A 17,919-nucleotide genomic window follows, 5' to 3' on the forward strand; every position below is an offset into this window, starting at 1 on the left:
ATTCTTTCTCTTGACAGCGCCCTTCTTTTCCATCTTGGCCTAAATCGTCGTGGACGTCTTCCGTATAGTCTTTTCCCATCTCTTGGATATCACTGCACGGAATTATCTATTGTCTGTGAACTTTGCAACACGTCCGGCCCAGTGGAACTTCTACTTTCAGTAGCCTGCATCACGTCGTTCACTCCGCTCCGTTCTCGAATTAACTCATTTTCGGAGATGCTCTTGCAGTGATATTCCTAGCATGGACCTTTGCTGATGTTCCTCCCTCTTCGTCTCACTTACGTATAAGAAAAGCACAGGCAGGAATGTAGCATTGAAGTGACTAGCATATAGTCTTGTTCACCTTTGCTTTGAGCACATATTTTATCGAGATAAATTCTTTCTATTCTGCCCTTAATTTTCACGAGATTTCAGCGTCCATGTCTCGGCGCATATTAACTATGTGTCCCAAGTGAATGTACTCCTTTACCTCCTCGATTTCATCGCTTCCTATCTCTATTCGGCTTTGTGCTATGTCTTCAGACCACATGTACTTTATTTTCATGCGGTTCATTTTAACCCTTTAGCGGTCACATTATCCTGTCAAAAATGATGCTTATTTATTCATGTTTTGAATTAATCTTGCATTGTCTTGTAGCTTTGAGATTTTGATACGATGACTGTTAATTTTTAGAATGATATTATAGGGTTGATGCGAGAGGCCAAATCTGGTCAGTTTGAACATAAATCAGGTAGAGTATTTGGATTTGATATGGCCTGTTTAAATACTTAAAGGTTTAAGGCCTGCTGCTGCTGCTGAACAATGAGTGTCCAGCTTGGTCAGCATGGTCTGTAGCTGACCTATGATTTCGGCAATGAATACGATTTCATCTACAAATTGGAAGTGTGTTAGTTTGTTGTTGGCACTCCGTCGCTTACGACGTCGAGGGTTCCAGTTGATCCGATCAATGGAACAGCCTGCTCGTGAAATTAACGTGCAAGTGGCTGAGCAATCCACAGACACCTGTACCTTTAACGTAGTTCAAGGGGATATTCAGCGTGACACAGTGTGACAAGGCTGGCCCTTTGAAATACAGGTACAACAGAAACAGGAAGAAAGAGTGAGAGAAAGTTGTGGTGGAAGAGTACAACAGGGTTCGCCACCATCCCCTGCCGGAGCCTCGTGGAGCTTTAGGTGTTTTCGCTCAATAAACACTCACAACGCCCGGTCTGGGAATCGAAACCGCGATCCTATGATCGCGAGTCCGCTGCCCTAACCACTGGGCCATTGTGCCTCCATAGTGTGTTAGTAACTCACCGTTAATATTCAAGTCACCTCTCCAGTCAATGTCTCTGATGACTATTTCTAGTATACTTACACGCGTCTTGCTTGATGCCCTTCTCAATTGGAACTCTTACCAATGACGATAATCGAGCCACATCAGTAGCGCTTTTGAAGTTCGCATCCCAGAGCAGTTTCATGCATTGCACCTCGAATCCTTGCATTTCCAGAGATTTCAGCACAGCATTCATCTCGACGCAATAGAAAGCTTTTTCGTAGTCGAAAGAGATGCACAGAGGCAGCTTGTATTCTTTCATTCGTTCTATAAGCTTCGTTAGAGTGAATATGTGATCCATCGAACAGTAACTCTAAGGGAAACCTACTGATGATCATTGAAATGTTTCGATAGTCTAGTGACTATAACTCTTGTAAACAGCCTGTAGAGGTGAGACAAGAGGCATAGTTCTTAGATTTTCTTTATCATCCTTCTTATGAATGAAAATGGTATTTGATACCTTCCACAGTGGGGATATTTCACCCATCTTCAGATAACGATTGAAGCGTAAGAAGGGGATTTTTCACAGCTCTTCTTCTCCACTCAATATCGCCGTTGTTACGACATTTTTTCCTAAAGCTTTATCTGCTTTCATCAGTTTGAGCGCATCGTGTTTTTTTATATTCTTTAAATTTTTATTTTCAATTTCACTGATCCAGAATAGGTGGCACTTGTTCTAACGTTTGTGACGGTGGAGAATCGAGCTTCGCTAATGATTTAAAAATACTTATATACATATGTATACACAGGCGCGCACACACACACACACACACACACACACACACACACACACACACACACACACACACATTAATGTTTACTTTTATGTTCCTTTATAGTAAAAACAACCTTACATTAATCTGATTATTCTTAAACAAGAATATTATTGACAGTGACTTCGAAATTTTGGCCAGCTAAGCCATCATTGGACAGTTTGATGATGACTTAGCTAGCGGAAATTTCGAGGTCACTGCCAATACTATTCTTCTTAAAGAATGATGTGTGTATATGTGTGTGTGTGTGTGTGTGTGTGCATGTGCGTGCGTGTGTGTGTGTGTGTGTGTGTGTGTGTGTGTGTGTGTGCGTGCGTGTGTGTGTGTGTGCGCGTGCGTGCGTGTGTGTGTGTGTGTGTGCGTGCGTGCGTGCGTGTGTGTGTGTGTGTGTGTGTGTGTGTGTGTGTGTGTGGATGGGTGTGATTTCATGAGTGGTAATGTTAAGTTTTGCCTTGTGTTGTAATAAAGTAAGGCACTGTCTGTGGCAACTGGTATCTGAACTGTTTGGAACTAAAGAAGTAATTAGAAATATTTCTTTTATTTGAACGCTGGCTACAGGATCGAGCTGGGAAATCTAATATTTAAAAAATTTTTTTTTTTTACGCATATCAAATAACGACTGGAACAACAACAACAGCAACAACAACAACAACAACAGCAACAACAACAACAACAACCATAATCGTTATTATTATGAGAATTTATTACATAGGCATGAAGCCATATATATATTTAGGGAATGGAAATGGGACATTGTGGCGTTCATATTTTTCCCAATGATATTAGTGATGTAAGAGAAACAGCTCCAACTGGGAATCAAAATCAGGTGCTGAAAATTTACAGTCACTCTGTAATAAGAACTATAATAATGTCTCTTTTTTTTTTAAATATAATAGTAGTAGTAGTAGTAGTAGTAGTAGTAGTAGTAGTAGTAGTAGTAGTAGTAGTAGTAAATAGTAGTGATGGTGATGATAATGATGTTAATAAAAATGCTAAGACTGAGAAGGATATTTAATTCAAGCATATAATATGGAAGTGATAAATAAAAGAGGAATCTGTATGTGTCCTCCTCTCTATCAGTCATCATCTGTCTGAATTTTCATAATCAAAAATAGTAATAATTAAAAAAAAAATAATAAAACGCAGAAACAAGTAATATTTCAGATTTAGGTAAGAAGGCTGATGAATTTGGAGTGGGTGTGTGTGGGGGGGAGTTAGCTGATTAAATCATACCCCAGTACTGGTGCTTTGTTTTATCGACCCCCAAAGGGATTACTAGGCAGGATTTGAAATAAGAATGTAATAATCCAGAACAAATAACACCAGGCATTTTGACTGATGCTCTACCAATTTTGTCCTTGTGATTGTACATTAGGTACAATGCTTGAAATTCACTAGTGAGGTGTTCGTTGATTTATCAACCTCCCCCAGTACTTACTGGTACTTTATCAACCTTTGAAAGATAAAAGACAAAGTTGATCCCCACTCCTACAGTTTGAAATCAGAACAAAACTGATCGTAACTGCAAGGTGTTAAATATTTCCGGTTCTCTACCAGCTGTGCCACCCATAAAGATTTCCTTTTTCAAATTCAGAAGGATTTACGTACAAGTCTACAAACTTCAAAAACATCTATAGCAGAGGTTTACATCAAATCCACCTCCAAACAAATAATAATAATAATATTATTTTCTATAATTTTGAATTTTTATCACTTCTTATTTTGAACTTGACAAAGACAGACTTACTGTTGAAACATCATTCAACCAATAAAATATCAATTACAATCGAATTGCACTCTTTGTCTTGACTTAATAATAATAATAATAATAATAATAATAATAATAATGATAATAATAATAATAATAACAATAATCAATGATGATGATGATGATGATGGTTTCTATTGAAGGCACAAGGCCAATTGTTTTGAGGGAGAATATAATTAATTGAATTGACCCCAAGACTTGATTAACCCCGCAAGGATTTAAAGCAAAGAAAACCTTGGCAGAATTGGAACCGAGAACATAAAAGTGACATAACTAAATACCTCACTGTATTTTGTCCTCCACCAATCTACAGATTCGGCCACTCCATAATAATAATAACAATAATAATAATAATAATAATATTAATAATGGTTTTTCAAATTTTTGCACAAGGCCAGCAGTTTTAGTGGGAGAGGAATAGTCGATTACATTGACCCCAGAACTTGACTGGTACTTTATTTTAACAACCCTGAAAGGATGAAAGGCAAAGTTGACCTTGATCGAATTTGAACTCAGAACATAAACAGCCAAAATAAAACATTGCTAAACATTTTGTCCAAAGCTCTAAGGATTCTGCCAGCTTGCCACCTTAATGATAATAACAATAATAATAATAATATTAATAATAATAATAATGCTTTAAAAATTATTATTCAGAGTCAATAAATATAAAATTTGTTGTTTTTTTTTTTCCTTTCTGCCACCAATGATAGACATGCAACTCAAGTTCAAAGTTTTTTGCTTTTAAGATCTTTTTTTTTTTTCGTCTCTTTACACAGAATGTGACACCTGTTGACACTGGAATGAACTGGATTTACTTGGGTGTTGTTTATCACAAACTTGTTTATGTGGACATCGACATAGGAAGTGCACTGACTTTGAATCAGTATTCTGCCTGCAAACATGCTCAACATCTGTTGTGTTACATGCAGGCTGAAAAGAAAATAAAAAGAAGAAAAAAGAAAAGAAAAAGGTGAGACTAGACTATTAACGAAAAAAAAAATCATGATAAGTATATTTGTCACTATGGCAACTCAAAATAGTCTATGACAAACAAACAAATTAGATTTTCAATATGACAAAATGTTAGTGTGCGAGTATGCCTGTCTCTCTGTGCTTCTTTGTATGTCTATACGTGTGCATATGGATAATTTTACACACACACACGCACACACACACACGCACACACACACACACACACACACACACACATATATATATATATATAGAGACATGGATGTATGGTTAAAATGAGATGTTTCTTTCCCTGCCAAAGAATTTCTGTTCTACCTTGCAGTAGACTAGGTAAGTGTTTTCTATTATAGCTCCAGACTAAAGTTGAAGCATGTTGACGATCTTGAAAGAAAAGATCACATATATATATATACATACATACATACATACATACATACATACATACATACATACATGCATATATATATGAATGAGAAACCACTAAGTGACGGGGATGTAAACACACCAACATTAGTTGTCAAGTGATGGTGGAGGAACAAACACAGACACAAATAACTAATACATTCATGCACATAAATATATATATATATGGTGGGCTTCTTTCAGTTTCCATCTACCAAATTCACTCACAAAGCTTTGATCAGCCCTAGGCTACAGTAGAAGACACTTGCCCAAGGTGCCATGCAGTGGGACTGAACTTGGAACCATGTGATTCAGAAGCAAACTTCTTACCACATAGCCACTCCTATATATATAAACATACATATATAGAAGTATATATATAAAGAGAGAGAGATGTTGATGATGATGATGATGATGATGATGATGATGATGATGATGATGATGATGATGATGACAACAGCTGTGTACTTGTGACTAAGGAAGACCATTGCCCATACAAAATGTCTGACCATACTGACCATTGCCCATGCAAAATGTCAGCAATGTCCAGCAGTTGGCTTCACCTTGGTTAGCACCCTTGGCTTTCACACTCAAGCACACACACACACACACACACACACACACACACACACACACAAACACACGAATAGATAGATGCATACATGCATGCATATATACATATTCATACACATAGATACATTCATACATATATATATGTTAAAGTCTGTCATACCGGCCATGACGAAGGGTAATAGCCCTGAAACTCGAGTCGCCTTTATATATTTATATTTATATTTATATATTTGATCCTTTATATTGAACACTCAATATTTCATCTACATTTAATACTTTATTTCATGGTGCCATCCATTTTTATTTCATTTTATTTTATATTATATATTGTATATTATATTATATATTGTATATTCCATATTCTATACCCCACATTGGTTCTGCAGGAATATAAATAAAACATAAAAAACAGACAGTGTTGGAACTCTTTTAAACAAAATAATATATTCCTCTATACACAATCATACAAAAAAACCACCTTTTTTGTATTTATTTTTACTCACATATATATATATATATATATATATGATCGGCCATTATTATGATTGACCGTTGACTGAACACTATTCAATTTTTTTTCTCCGTGTTTTTCTCCTTGTCTCCGTATTCTTTCTGTTGAAGAGCGTAGCTCGAAACGTCAAAGACTTTCCGTATTCCCGAGCGTCATACTAATATATACTTTTGTTATTTACACCACCTGTCCTCGTCTGTTGTTATTATTTGTATATTCTCCCATATATATATATATATATATATATATATATATATATATATACATGCATGCATACGCACACATGCACACACATACACACACACACACTTGCACACACATGCACATGCACACACACATATACAAGATGGAGAATATTTTCTTTAAAATCTGCAGCTTCTCTATCCTGCTAATAAATTCACATTTGTATCAACAATTATTAGTGTTTCCATTTATGATAGTCAATATTTCAGTGGTAATCTCAGAATGAATGTGACCAACAGTTTATCATTTCATTCTGTAAGCAGAGTAGCAAAACTTTACTAGACTTTTCTAAAGGTCAACATGTAACACTTATTGCTATCCAGATTCTAATGATAGAATATTTTAGTATTTTGTTACAAATCGCCATTCCTCTTGGAGGGAGAACTGAAATAATTAAAAGAAATGGAGAAGCATATGCTATTTGCTTACATAGCTTTAGTCAGAAGAGGAAGGGAGCACATGCAAGCCATTTTGAGAGTGTTCAAGATTGGTAGGATGGAAAAAGTTAATCTCAGACTGAAGATTTGACCAAATGTTTGCAACTGAGTAGACTCCAAATGGCAAAGATAATGGGGTTATACAGATTAAGTCTAACAACCACTTGTATTTAGCACGCGTGTGTGTGTGTGTGAGTGTGTGTGTGAGAAAGAGAGAGAGAAAGGGAGACAGAGTATAATTATATATTTACCTATTTTAAACATACTCTTAATTTTGAGCAGCAACAAATTGGAACTTGATCAATGTACAACCATGAAACTAAATGTTGCATATTGCTGACAATATAGTATAACTTGTAAAAATATATACATCAAAACCTTTGACATATAAAAAGTCTCCTGAGGTCATGCAAAGAGCACCTGTGCTGGCGCCATGTAAAAAGCAGCCACACTGATGCTATGTAAGAAGCTCCCATGTTGGTGTCACATAAAAAGCACCCAGTACACTATAAAGTGGTTGGCATAAGGAAGGGCATCCAGTTGTTAAAACCATGCCAAAACTGACAATTGGAGCGTGATACAGCTCTCCAGCTGGTCAGCCCCTGTCAAACCATCCAACCCATGCTAGCATGGAAGTGACTTAATGATGATGGTGTGATGTAGGATGTTATTTATAAAGAATGCTTGAAAGCTTACCATAGAACATGAGTAAAACTCAGTTTTCTTGAAGCCATAATTTTCAATAACAGACAAATGTAGTGGATCAGGTTTTGGACAATGGCAAAATACTTCCTTCACAGTAGATGGCAGCACTTTTGATCCTTTAAAAGACATCGATACTTCTCCTTCTTTACAAGTTTGTAACTTTTCAAGGTTCAAAGGTTTGCAGTAGTACATAGTGAAACGAGGACAAGGCTCATCAGCTGAAAAAGAGATAAAAACAGAATAAATGCAAAATAAATAAAGAAATAAATGAATAACTAGATAAATACATATATAAATAAATAGGACTTTTTTCTTTTTACTCTGAATGTTTATTCATCTGGCTATATTTTACAAATTTCTCAGCATTTAGAATCAAAGAGACTCCAACTCTGAAACAAGTTCTTTCATTAGAATTTTGATTTTCATTAGGTAATCATATATTCAAAGTAAGTAAGTAAAGATCCCCTTCAGTCATGAATGACCAAGGGATTACACCTAGAAAGTTACTCTCCAAGGCACAAGTCCAGGTAAGGTTTTTTTTAAAGGAAAACCAGCATTCACCCATGCATACCAGCCCTAACTCTCCATGATTCCAATGTTATCCAAGGGAAAAGTAAAAGTTAATACAGCTTCACACGTTGCAACTCGTTTCTATAGCTGAATGAACTGGAGCAACATGAAATAAAGTGTCTTGCTCAAGAACACAACACAGCCTAGTCCAAGAATCAAACTCACTACATCATGATTGTGAGCCCAATGCGCTAACCACTGAGTCATGTGCCTTGACATCATCAATTCACCAACAACTGCAATTTATGCACACATGTACATCTGTGAAAGTCAAAACTTACAGATTCTCACACAGTGACATGAAAGTGCACAGAATCATATATTTATGTATGTCTTTATACATGTATCTTATTTCTTTCTTTATTGCCCACAAGGGGCTAGACAAGGGGACAAACAAGGACAGACAAAGGGATTAAGTCGATTACATCGACCTCAGTGCGTGACTGGTACTTAATTTATCGACCCCGAAAGAATGAAAGGCAAAGTCGACCTCGGCGGAATTTGAACTCAGAACATAGTGGCAGACGAAATACCGCTAAGAATTTCGCCCGGCCTGCTAACGTTTCTGCCAGCTCACCGCTCTTTATACATGTATCTGTGTACTTTCACTGTGTCTACTTTCACTGCGTGTATTTTCACTGAGTGTACTTTCACGCATATATCTGTGCACTTTCATGAGTGTACGTTCACTGGGTGGGAATCCATAAGTTTTGACTTTCATAGGTGAACATGTGTACATAAATTGAAGCTGTTGGTGAACTGATGACGTATGCAAAACAATTCCTAATACGCTGACATTTCCTTTTAGTTTATCTTTTAACTATTATTTTTTTAATTGTTTAAGTCATTAGACTGTGGCCATGATGGGGCAACATCTTGAAGAATTTTAGCTGAATGAATCGGCCCCAGTACTTTTTATTAAAGCCTAGTAATATCCTATTGATCCCTTTTGCTGAACCGCTAAGCTACGGGGACATAGACACACCAACAGCGGTTGTCAAGCGGTGGTAGTAGACAAACAGACACACACACATATACACGACGGGTTTCTTTCAGTTCCCGTCTACCAAATCCATTCACAAGGCTTTGATCGGCTCGAGGCTATAGCAGAAAACCATAGTGCCCAAGGTGCCACGCAGTAGGACTGAACTCGGAGCCATGTGGTTGGGAAGCAAGCTTCTTACCACTAACTTCTGATAAGCGGCAAATGAATCCCCAGCCAAAACAAGAGTCGTATGAACCCAGAAGTGCGATGCTCACATTTGTCAACAAAGACCTTGAAGAAGAAACCTCCACACGCCACAGAATGGTTATGCATGGGTATGTTTGCAGCTAACTAGAAAAATATGGCAATATTAACTTGAAATAAGTCGGTGATTGTTAGCACACCGGGCAAAATGCTTTGCAGCATTTCGTCTGCCTTTATCTTCTGAATTCAAAATTCTGCTGAGGTCGACTTTGCCTTTCATCCTTTCGGGCTTGATAAAAGCACCAGTTGAGCAACAGGGGTCGATGTAATCGACTGAGTCCCCTCCCACAAAATTGCATGCTTTGTGCCTATAGTAGAAAGTTTTATTATCATTATTATTATTATTATTATTATTATTATTATTATTATTATTATTATTCAGTAGTTTTATTTTTATAGCGTGCTTTCACTTCAGTACCGAGCGCAGCTCTGTGTGCTTTGGGTATGTGCTGTGGTTTGCTGTGATGCTCTTATGGTTACTGTATTGAAAGTATTTTGCGTAGGATGTGTGCAGTGCCCAGTAGTGCAATTTTCTGTATGTTATATATACTTGTAAGTCCTGGTGCTTTTGTTATGTATTTGTCTGAATATTTTTTTATCATACCTAATGCGCCTCTTATGATAGGATTTGTTTCTGTTTTTAGATTCCACATTCGAGTTACCTCTATTTCTAGGTCTTTGTATTTTGAAAGTTTCTCCATTTCTTAGCTGCCAGACGGCAAGCAGGCAAAATCGTTAGCACGCCAGACGAAATGTTTAGAAACATTTCGATCGCCTGGGTTCAAATTCCGACGAGTTCAACTTGGCCTTTCATCTTTTCAGGGCCGACAAAATAAGTACGAGTTGCGCAATGGGGTCGATGTAATTGACAGCGTTCAACCCACCACTACCACTTATTCTCAAAATTACTAGCCTTGTATCTAATTTAGAAACAGTTATAGATGTTATAGAAACGAGAGGAAAAAATATTTCAGATGTGATTTATAAAAACTTACTTTTCACGCCAATGTATCTGACGATTGAATGGGAGGTCGGACAACTGGTCTCACCTGGACATTTACAAATGTCCAGTTTTGACCTGTACATTGTTTCACCATACTCTATCACTGTTTTACAAGCACTATGCGTACCGCAGTCTGGAATGTCGTCCTCTTCCTGAAGTGAAACATGAATAAATAAATAAACATATAAATAAATAAACAAGTAAAAAGGATATCAAATTCTTTCAACGGAGTAAGATTTAGTATGTAATAAAGTGTCTCCTTTTTTTTTTTAATGGCTTGTTGACCGCCACTCAAAGAGAGAATAACTGGCTCTATGTGGTAAGAGAGAACCAATTGAAAGTTGGCCAGTCCGTATTCTGTTATCGGTACTACTGACATTGTAAAATTGAATGCTTTATCAATTCTTCCTGCTAGTTTTGTCAGAGCTTTTTGCATGGAAGCCGACTCCCACCCCCAGCACCACCACAATCCATAGCTGGTTCCGATCGTGAAACTCATGTAATGGACTCTCTCCGACGCATAGACGTATTGGCTAAATATATTGGCTAATTGTGTTGTTGACTACAGAATACAGATGTAGTAGCTCAGGTTAACAAGCGTACAGACTAACGTTAATGCGTATTGGTTAAGGATAGCACATGTATTGGCTAAATAAACAAATGATAAACATATTGGTTAAAGATAACAGACGTATCGACTAATTACAGCAGATGTATAGATTAGATATAAAAAAAAGGTATAGACTATAGGTAGCAGACGTTCGAAAGAAGGACAACAGATATATAGGACTATGGAAAACAGACGTATGAACTGAAGAAGAATGTCTCAACATAAAGATGTCCACCATATGGACGAAGAATATTAACTGTAAATTTATTATTTATCTAATCAATACATCTACTATCTATATGTCCACGCATCTCTTATATTTAAACAAAATCTCTCTTATATTTAGTCCATATGTCAGTTATTATTAGTCTATACGTCAGTTACTTTTAGCTAATATATCTATTATCTATTTAATTATTGAATTACATCTGCTATCCTTAATCAATACTTGTTCTCTTTAGTAATTACACCTGTTACGGTTCATCGATATACATTAACATAAGTCAGTCGGTTTGTTGTCTTTAGTTAACACAAGTGTTATCTGTAGTCAACACATTTGTTATTCTTAGTCACTATATATTCTTAGTTACTGTATGAATTAAGGCGGTGAGCTGGTAGAATCGTTAGCACGCCGGGAAAGATGCTTAGCGACATTTCGTCCGTTTTGCGTCCTCAATTCAAATTCCGCCGGTGTTGACTTTGCCTTTCATCCTTTCGGAATCGATAAAAGAATACCAGTTGAGCACTGGAGTCGATGTAATCGACTTACCCCTCCCTTGAAATTGCTGGCCTTGTGCCAAAATTTTAAACCAATGTATGGATTAAGGGTGTCATGCATACTGGCTATCCCTTGATTGTAAATATTTGATGATTGCTATGTCGTTCAAGAAAGTTCTCTAAGAATTTGGATCAAGATTTCTAGTCTCTCTTTTTCCAGAATCACCAGTTATTCAAATGCTTTTTTGCTGTTGAAGTTCTTAGAAGCTACACATTTATTAATATACTTATACCACCTATACATGTACACCAATAACCTACAATTATGATATGAGTTATGAATAGATATAAGGATCCACTACCGTACATATTTAGTGGAGGGGGGGAACATACTAAGAGCAACTTTTCGGTCGATTGTGATGCCCCCTAATATTCTAAAGTTTGAGAAGGAGAGGCGAACGAATCCTAATCGATAAAAATGAATATACACGGTTCATCCCAAAAGTCATTCATGGGTCTATTTTCACAGTGCGACTAAATATATGTGGATATTAGAAATATCTCGCCTTGCCTAGGTTTAGCAATACCTAAGTTAAATATATTCACAGGAATTCATTATAAGTTGTTAAAATTGCTTTAAAAAGACGTTCAAAATCTGCAGTTGGTCTGGTAATATTGTTTCACTCAGAATAATACTTCCAAAAAAAAAAATTCAGTTCAGATTAATAAGCATGCACACACAAAAAAAGGAACATTTTGTTTTAAATATATTTAATTTTGATAATTACTCGAAATGAATAATTTTGTAAACAGTAATTTTTTTCGGATATCGATAGCAGTATTTGTAGGTGTTCAATATTAGTACCCCCAAAAGAGGTAACATATCATATAACGTTTTCCTTGAACAGATATGCTCCTAGGCAAAATTCCAACCACCTTAGGTGGAACAATTATGGCCTACATCTTGGAACACATACATACATACATACATGTTACGAAGATAACAATATAAGCTGCAAAGTTTCTCAGATCGATGAACATAGATTTTATTCATTAGTGTAACTCTTACAGTAATGTATGCGGTGGAAATGTTTGTAGTTGCGGGGATATCACTTCAGAAAAACTATCATTATATCCGCAAGGGAATATAATATCTCTATTTTGTGCTTGTACATAATAAGATGTTACTTATGAACAGTGCAATCAAACGAATGAATCTTCGAATTATTCTAAGCATTTATATCGATGTTATTGGAAACCTAGGTTACACAACTATATCATGTTTAACCTTTGATGTCAGGATCTATCCCTATGAATATGTATTTCCATGGAGACATTTTCAGTTTGACGATTCAGGGCAGCTTTGCTTTCAGGTTGGTAATAGTTTCAATCGTGCAATTACACCTAACATGTATAAACAATGTATTACATATAATAATAATAATAATAATAATGATGATAATAATAATAATAATAATAATAATAATAATAATAATAATAATAATAATGATGATGATGATGATGATGATGATGATAATAATCCACACAACATATAGAGCACTTGGAGTAATTTTTTGGGTGTAGTTTCTCTTTAATGCATACGGTATTAAAGAAATCGTCCTACCATATATATATATATATATATATATATATATATATAATAAAAATAATATATGAGTATATGCGTATATACGTACATGTATGTACATACCTACATCTACATGTATATGTAGATGCATATCTGGGTACAGGACGTTGCAAAAAAAACGTGGACAAAACGATAAACGGAATACAGAAAACACACAGGCCACATAGAGAACATTTCCTTCATCAGCTGCCACCATTCTAAAACTAAGCGTTTCGAAGATTTAGGGCAGGACGCATTGTTAGAATGGCTCTTCCCACAGACCACAAATTAAATTCAAATTAAATTAAATTTAAATTAAATTTGTTACGTGGAGGAATGTAGTGGCGGACAGAAAACAAAACAGGAAAACGAAACAGTGAACACAAACAAGGAAGGCTATACGGCCAGACGGGAAAAAAATATGTGTATGCTGAACGCTGTAAAGCAACGAACTGGAAGGGAGACGAAGAATGTTCAAACACCCACACACACATACATACACGCGTGAATATTATCATATTTGTTAATCGGCTGAAGTTGCAGAGTGACTCAAGTCCCGCGAGTTTCATCTATTGGCACATAAACTTACAGACTTTATGTAGTCAATAGACTACATAGAGTATGTATGTATGTATGTAAGATCCTGTATGTATGTATGTATGTATGCATGCATGTATGTATGTATGCCTGTATGTATGAATTTCTCCCCCTCTCTCTCTCTCTCTCTCTCTCTCTCTCTCTCTCTCTCTATATATATATATATATATATATATATATATATATATATATATATATATATATATATATATACCGGAGTAAGCACATGAAATGTGCAACAAGGTGGAAAAAAGAGTACTCAAATACCAGAGGTAGAGTAATATGCTTTATTTAAAAGCAGCAGAAATATAACAAATATAAGAAACTCAGAGTAACGGGTTTTTTTTTGTTATATTTCTGCTGCTTTTAAATAAAGTATATATATATATATATATATATATATATATATATATATATATATATATATATATATATATATATATATATATATACGCAGACACACTCATACATATCCACACACTCACACACATCCACACCCCGACTATTTGTCTCTGTCACAAACAGACACTTTGGTTATAAAAATGTTTTTGTTTTTGTTACTGTATTGATAAACTGATAAAAGATTACTGTCAGAAGAATGAAACGCTATTTATTAATATGAAGTGGAAAAAAAAAATAACAAAAACAAAAAAACATCACTGACAGTACGATGACAGTAACAATAAAATCGGTTGAAACAGATTAATTTAAAATAGAACGCTGTCTTTTCATTCAAACGCTTGTTTTTATGTTCTGGAGTTTTCATGATTTAAATGTGTAATATTTATAAAGTTTTTACAAAGAAACGTTTATTATTTGCGTCACTTTAAGGAGAACAGTTATGAGTTTAGTTTCACAATCTTTGTTTTTCCATTTTTTTACGGCATTGTAGATAGTTCTTTGAACATTTATAAGAAGGAAATGTCTTCAATTTGTTATTCCCGCAAAATTTCTAAACGTACATGTCTGACTCTGTAACACACACACACACACACACACACACACACACACACGTATATATGCATGTGTGTATGTGTTTATTTCGTTTTTGTTTTTGGTTTGCAAGATTCTTTATGTGAATCCGTGTGTTGAAACAAACATTGTGCTTTGCGTCGGTGGGGTATGTCATTACGTCGGTAATAATGATACACGCACAGTGCGTAATAACCTACCGACAACACACACGCACATGCATACATACATACATACATACATAAAGTGCAGACATAATAGACCGGATATAGTAATCTGGGACAGAGAAGAAACTCTGTACAGTAGTAGAAATCAGCTGTCCTGCGGATGTCAACATCCCACTAAAGATTAGAGAAAAAGAGAACAACTACGCCGAGCTACTGAGAAATTTACAGATACTCCACCCAGACTACAAGTTCAGATTCATACCCTTGATTGTTGGGGCATTGGGATATGTAACGAACTGCCTCAACAAAAACCTGGGAAAATTAGGGTTCTCAAAACCTGAAAGAAAAAGGCTGATTAGAAGACTACAGATTCAAGCCATCAATGGAACTGTAAAGATATGTAAAACTTTCCAAAAATTTAGCACATAAATACATATGCATGCATCTAAAACGCATCCATAAAACAAACATACAAATCTGCGCATACACTAACACCAAATACTGCACACACACTCATATGCACAAATACCTAGATGATGTTGATAAAAGTTCCAATGAAGGAGCCTTGAATCTATGTTCGAGTCCGGCTCTTTCTCTATGGACAAGAAATACAGAAATGAAACTGATTGATAACATACATACATACACACATACATAATACATGCATACATACATACATACATACATACATACATACATACATACATACACACATACCTACATGCATATACGCAGACATTACAGAAGTAAATAGACACCCCATAAAACATCGTTTTATGTTTATTCTAACTTGTAAGAGTTAATATTTTTTTTTATTAATTGTCCTTTTTATGTTTCAGGTTCTAGATGTAACTGTTTAATCATGTGATGTACAAACGAAGCCTTGGAACTGTCTAGATTTCAAAGAGGCCGTATTATGGATTATTGTGTAAAATTGTAGAAAATCTTGGGATCCCGCTCTCTGCAGAGGGTGATTGTGCAATTCACCACAGAGGGGTAGGTGTTCATATCACTTCGCCCAGATCAACCAGGGACCTCTGACAGGACCCTTCTTTTTGTTAAGAGAAGTGTGGAGGATAATCCCCGTTGCAAGGCCTCTGACATGGCAGAGCAAGTTGATGTCAGTCTCAGAACAGCTGTCACGTATCTCCACAAACTTGGTTACTATGGCAGAGCAGCAAGAAGGAAGCCATTTCTTCGACCAGCCAACATCAAGCGGAGACAAGATTGGGCCAGTGAGATGGTGAAGAGGCCACTAGCCTTTTGGGACACTGTCATATTCTCCAATGAGTCCAGATTTGCTGTATTTCCTGATAGTGGTCGAGTGTGGGTCTGGAGATTATGTGATCAAGAATTTGATGTGAAAAGATTGCAGCTAACAATGAAACACGGCAGCTATTCTGTGATGGTCTGGGGAGCAATTTGGAGCAATAGTCACTCAGAGCTGGTGGAGTGTGAGGGAAACCTAAACTCAGATAAATATGTGTCTATATTGCAGGAAGGACACCTTCCAATTTTCTCCAGTGGTGAAATGATTATTTCTTTATTTATGGAAGATGAGACAGAGCTAAAATGACCCAAGATTTGTTGGATGAGAATGGCATTAAAAAGCTTCTGTGGCCAGTCACCAGATATGAACCCTATTGAACACCTCTGAGACATAATGGACAGGATACTTCATAAAAAGACCAAGAAAGCATTTTCAAAGCCAGATCTTTTGAGGTTACTGCATGAGACTTGACAAGAAATTCCGCAAGAGAATATTCGTCATCTGATCAGCAACATGCCTAATAGGGTCTTTGCATTGAAAAATGCAAAGGGCATGTCTACTAAATATTAAATATTCACATTATAACAATTAATAAATAATTTGAATGTATAATTTCAGAGTTAAATAAATTTTAATGATTATAAGTGTGTCTATTTACTTCTGTCATGTGTGTGCGTGTGTGTGTGTGCGTGCGTGCACACACACGCACATAGATTTAATTATAGGAACCTCAGTTGAACAAATGGAAGAAAACGTACTCAATACAATTAGTGGTTCTTAATCATTCGAAACTAATGATTCACTCCATTGCTATCCAGAGTTTTTCATCACATGTAATCATTCAGACAACAAAAGGACAAATGGAGGAACTTGAAATGAAGGATAAAAAAAAAATAGGCATGCATCGTCGAAAATGTTTGGTTTTCGTTGATCAGCCTTTTCATTAGGTGATATGGTGCCTGGTAACGAAAGACTGGCGGCTGTCAATAAGTGAGAGGGAAAGGATTTCCATAGAAATTAACCATTTGCTTGGATAGTAGCTGATACCATTATGAGATATCCGATGGTAGTCAAGTGATTATTACAGTTGTATGAAGAGGTGGAATTACTAGTGTGTGGTGTAACCTGATTTAGTCAATAAAATGTGCCGATGACGATAAGATTGGTTGCAGTTTCTCAGTCAGTAGTTGAAATCCATTAAGAATTTGTTCCTATGCTTGTATGCAGGCAATATTTCGGAACTCTTGCTTAACATGTAGGATCGTTAAATCAACACGTTTGACAGCGGTACTGTATACTCATACATATATCATAGACATTCTTTATATATGTTAGCATTGATAGACTTTGTAGGTCTTGCCAGATTCATAAGAAAATCGATGAGATTGATGCGCAGACTGAATTTTTTTTCCTTTAAGTCGACGCATTTTGAAG

General features: G+C 36.0%; 1 protein-coding gene across 1 annotated transcript in view; it reads right to left on the reverse strand.

Moving 5' to 3' along the window:
- Positions 1 to 2,770: 2,770 nt before the first annotated feature.
- Positions 2,771 to 17,919, reverse strand: part of LOC106879755 (U-scoloptoxin(11)-Sm7a) — a 39,049-nt gene continuing 23,900 nt past the window's right edge. The window contains exons 2-4 of the mRNA XM_014929434.3: positions 10,518 to 10,677; positions 7,695 to 7,921; positions 2,771 to 4,790 (exon numbers count right to left, since the gene is read on the reverse strand). Of these exons, the coding sequence (XP_014784920.2) occupies positions 4,629 to 4,790; positions 7,695 to 7,921; positions 10,518 to 10,677 (549 nt within the window). The 3' untranslated portion in view covers positions 2,771 to 4,628. The remainder of the gene's footprint in view (positions 4,791 to 7,694; positions 7,922 to 10,517; positions 10,678 to 17,919) is intronic.

This window comes from Octopus bimaculoides, chromosome 10 (genome assembly GCF_046866305.1).
Source record: "Octopus bimaculoides isolate indiv1 chromosome 10, ASM4686630v1, whole genome shotgun sequence".
NCBI lineage: Eukaryota > Metazoa > Mollusca > Cephalopoda > Octopoda > Octopodidae > Octopus > Octopus bimaculoides.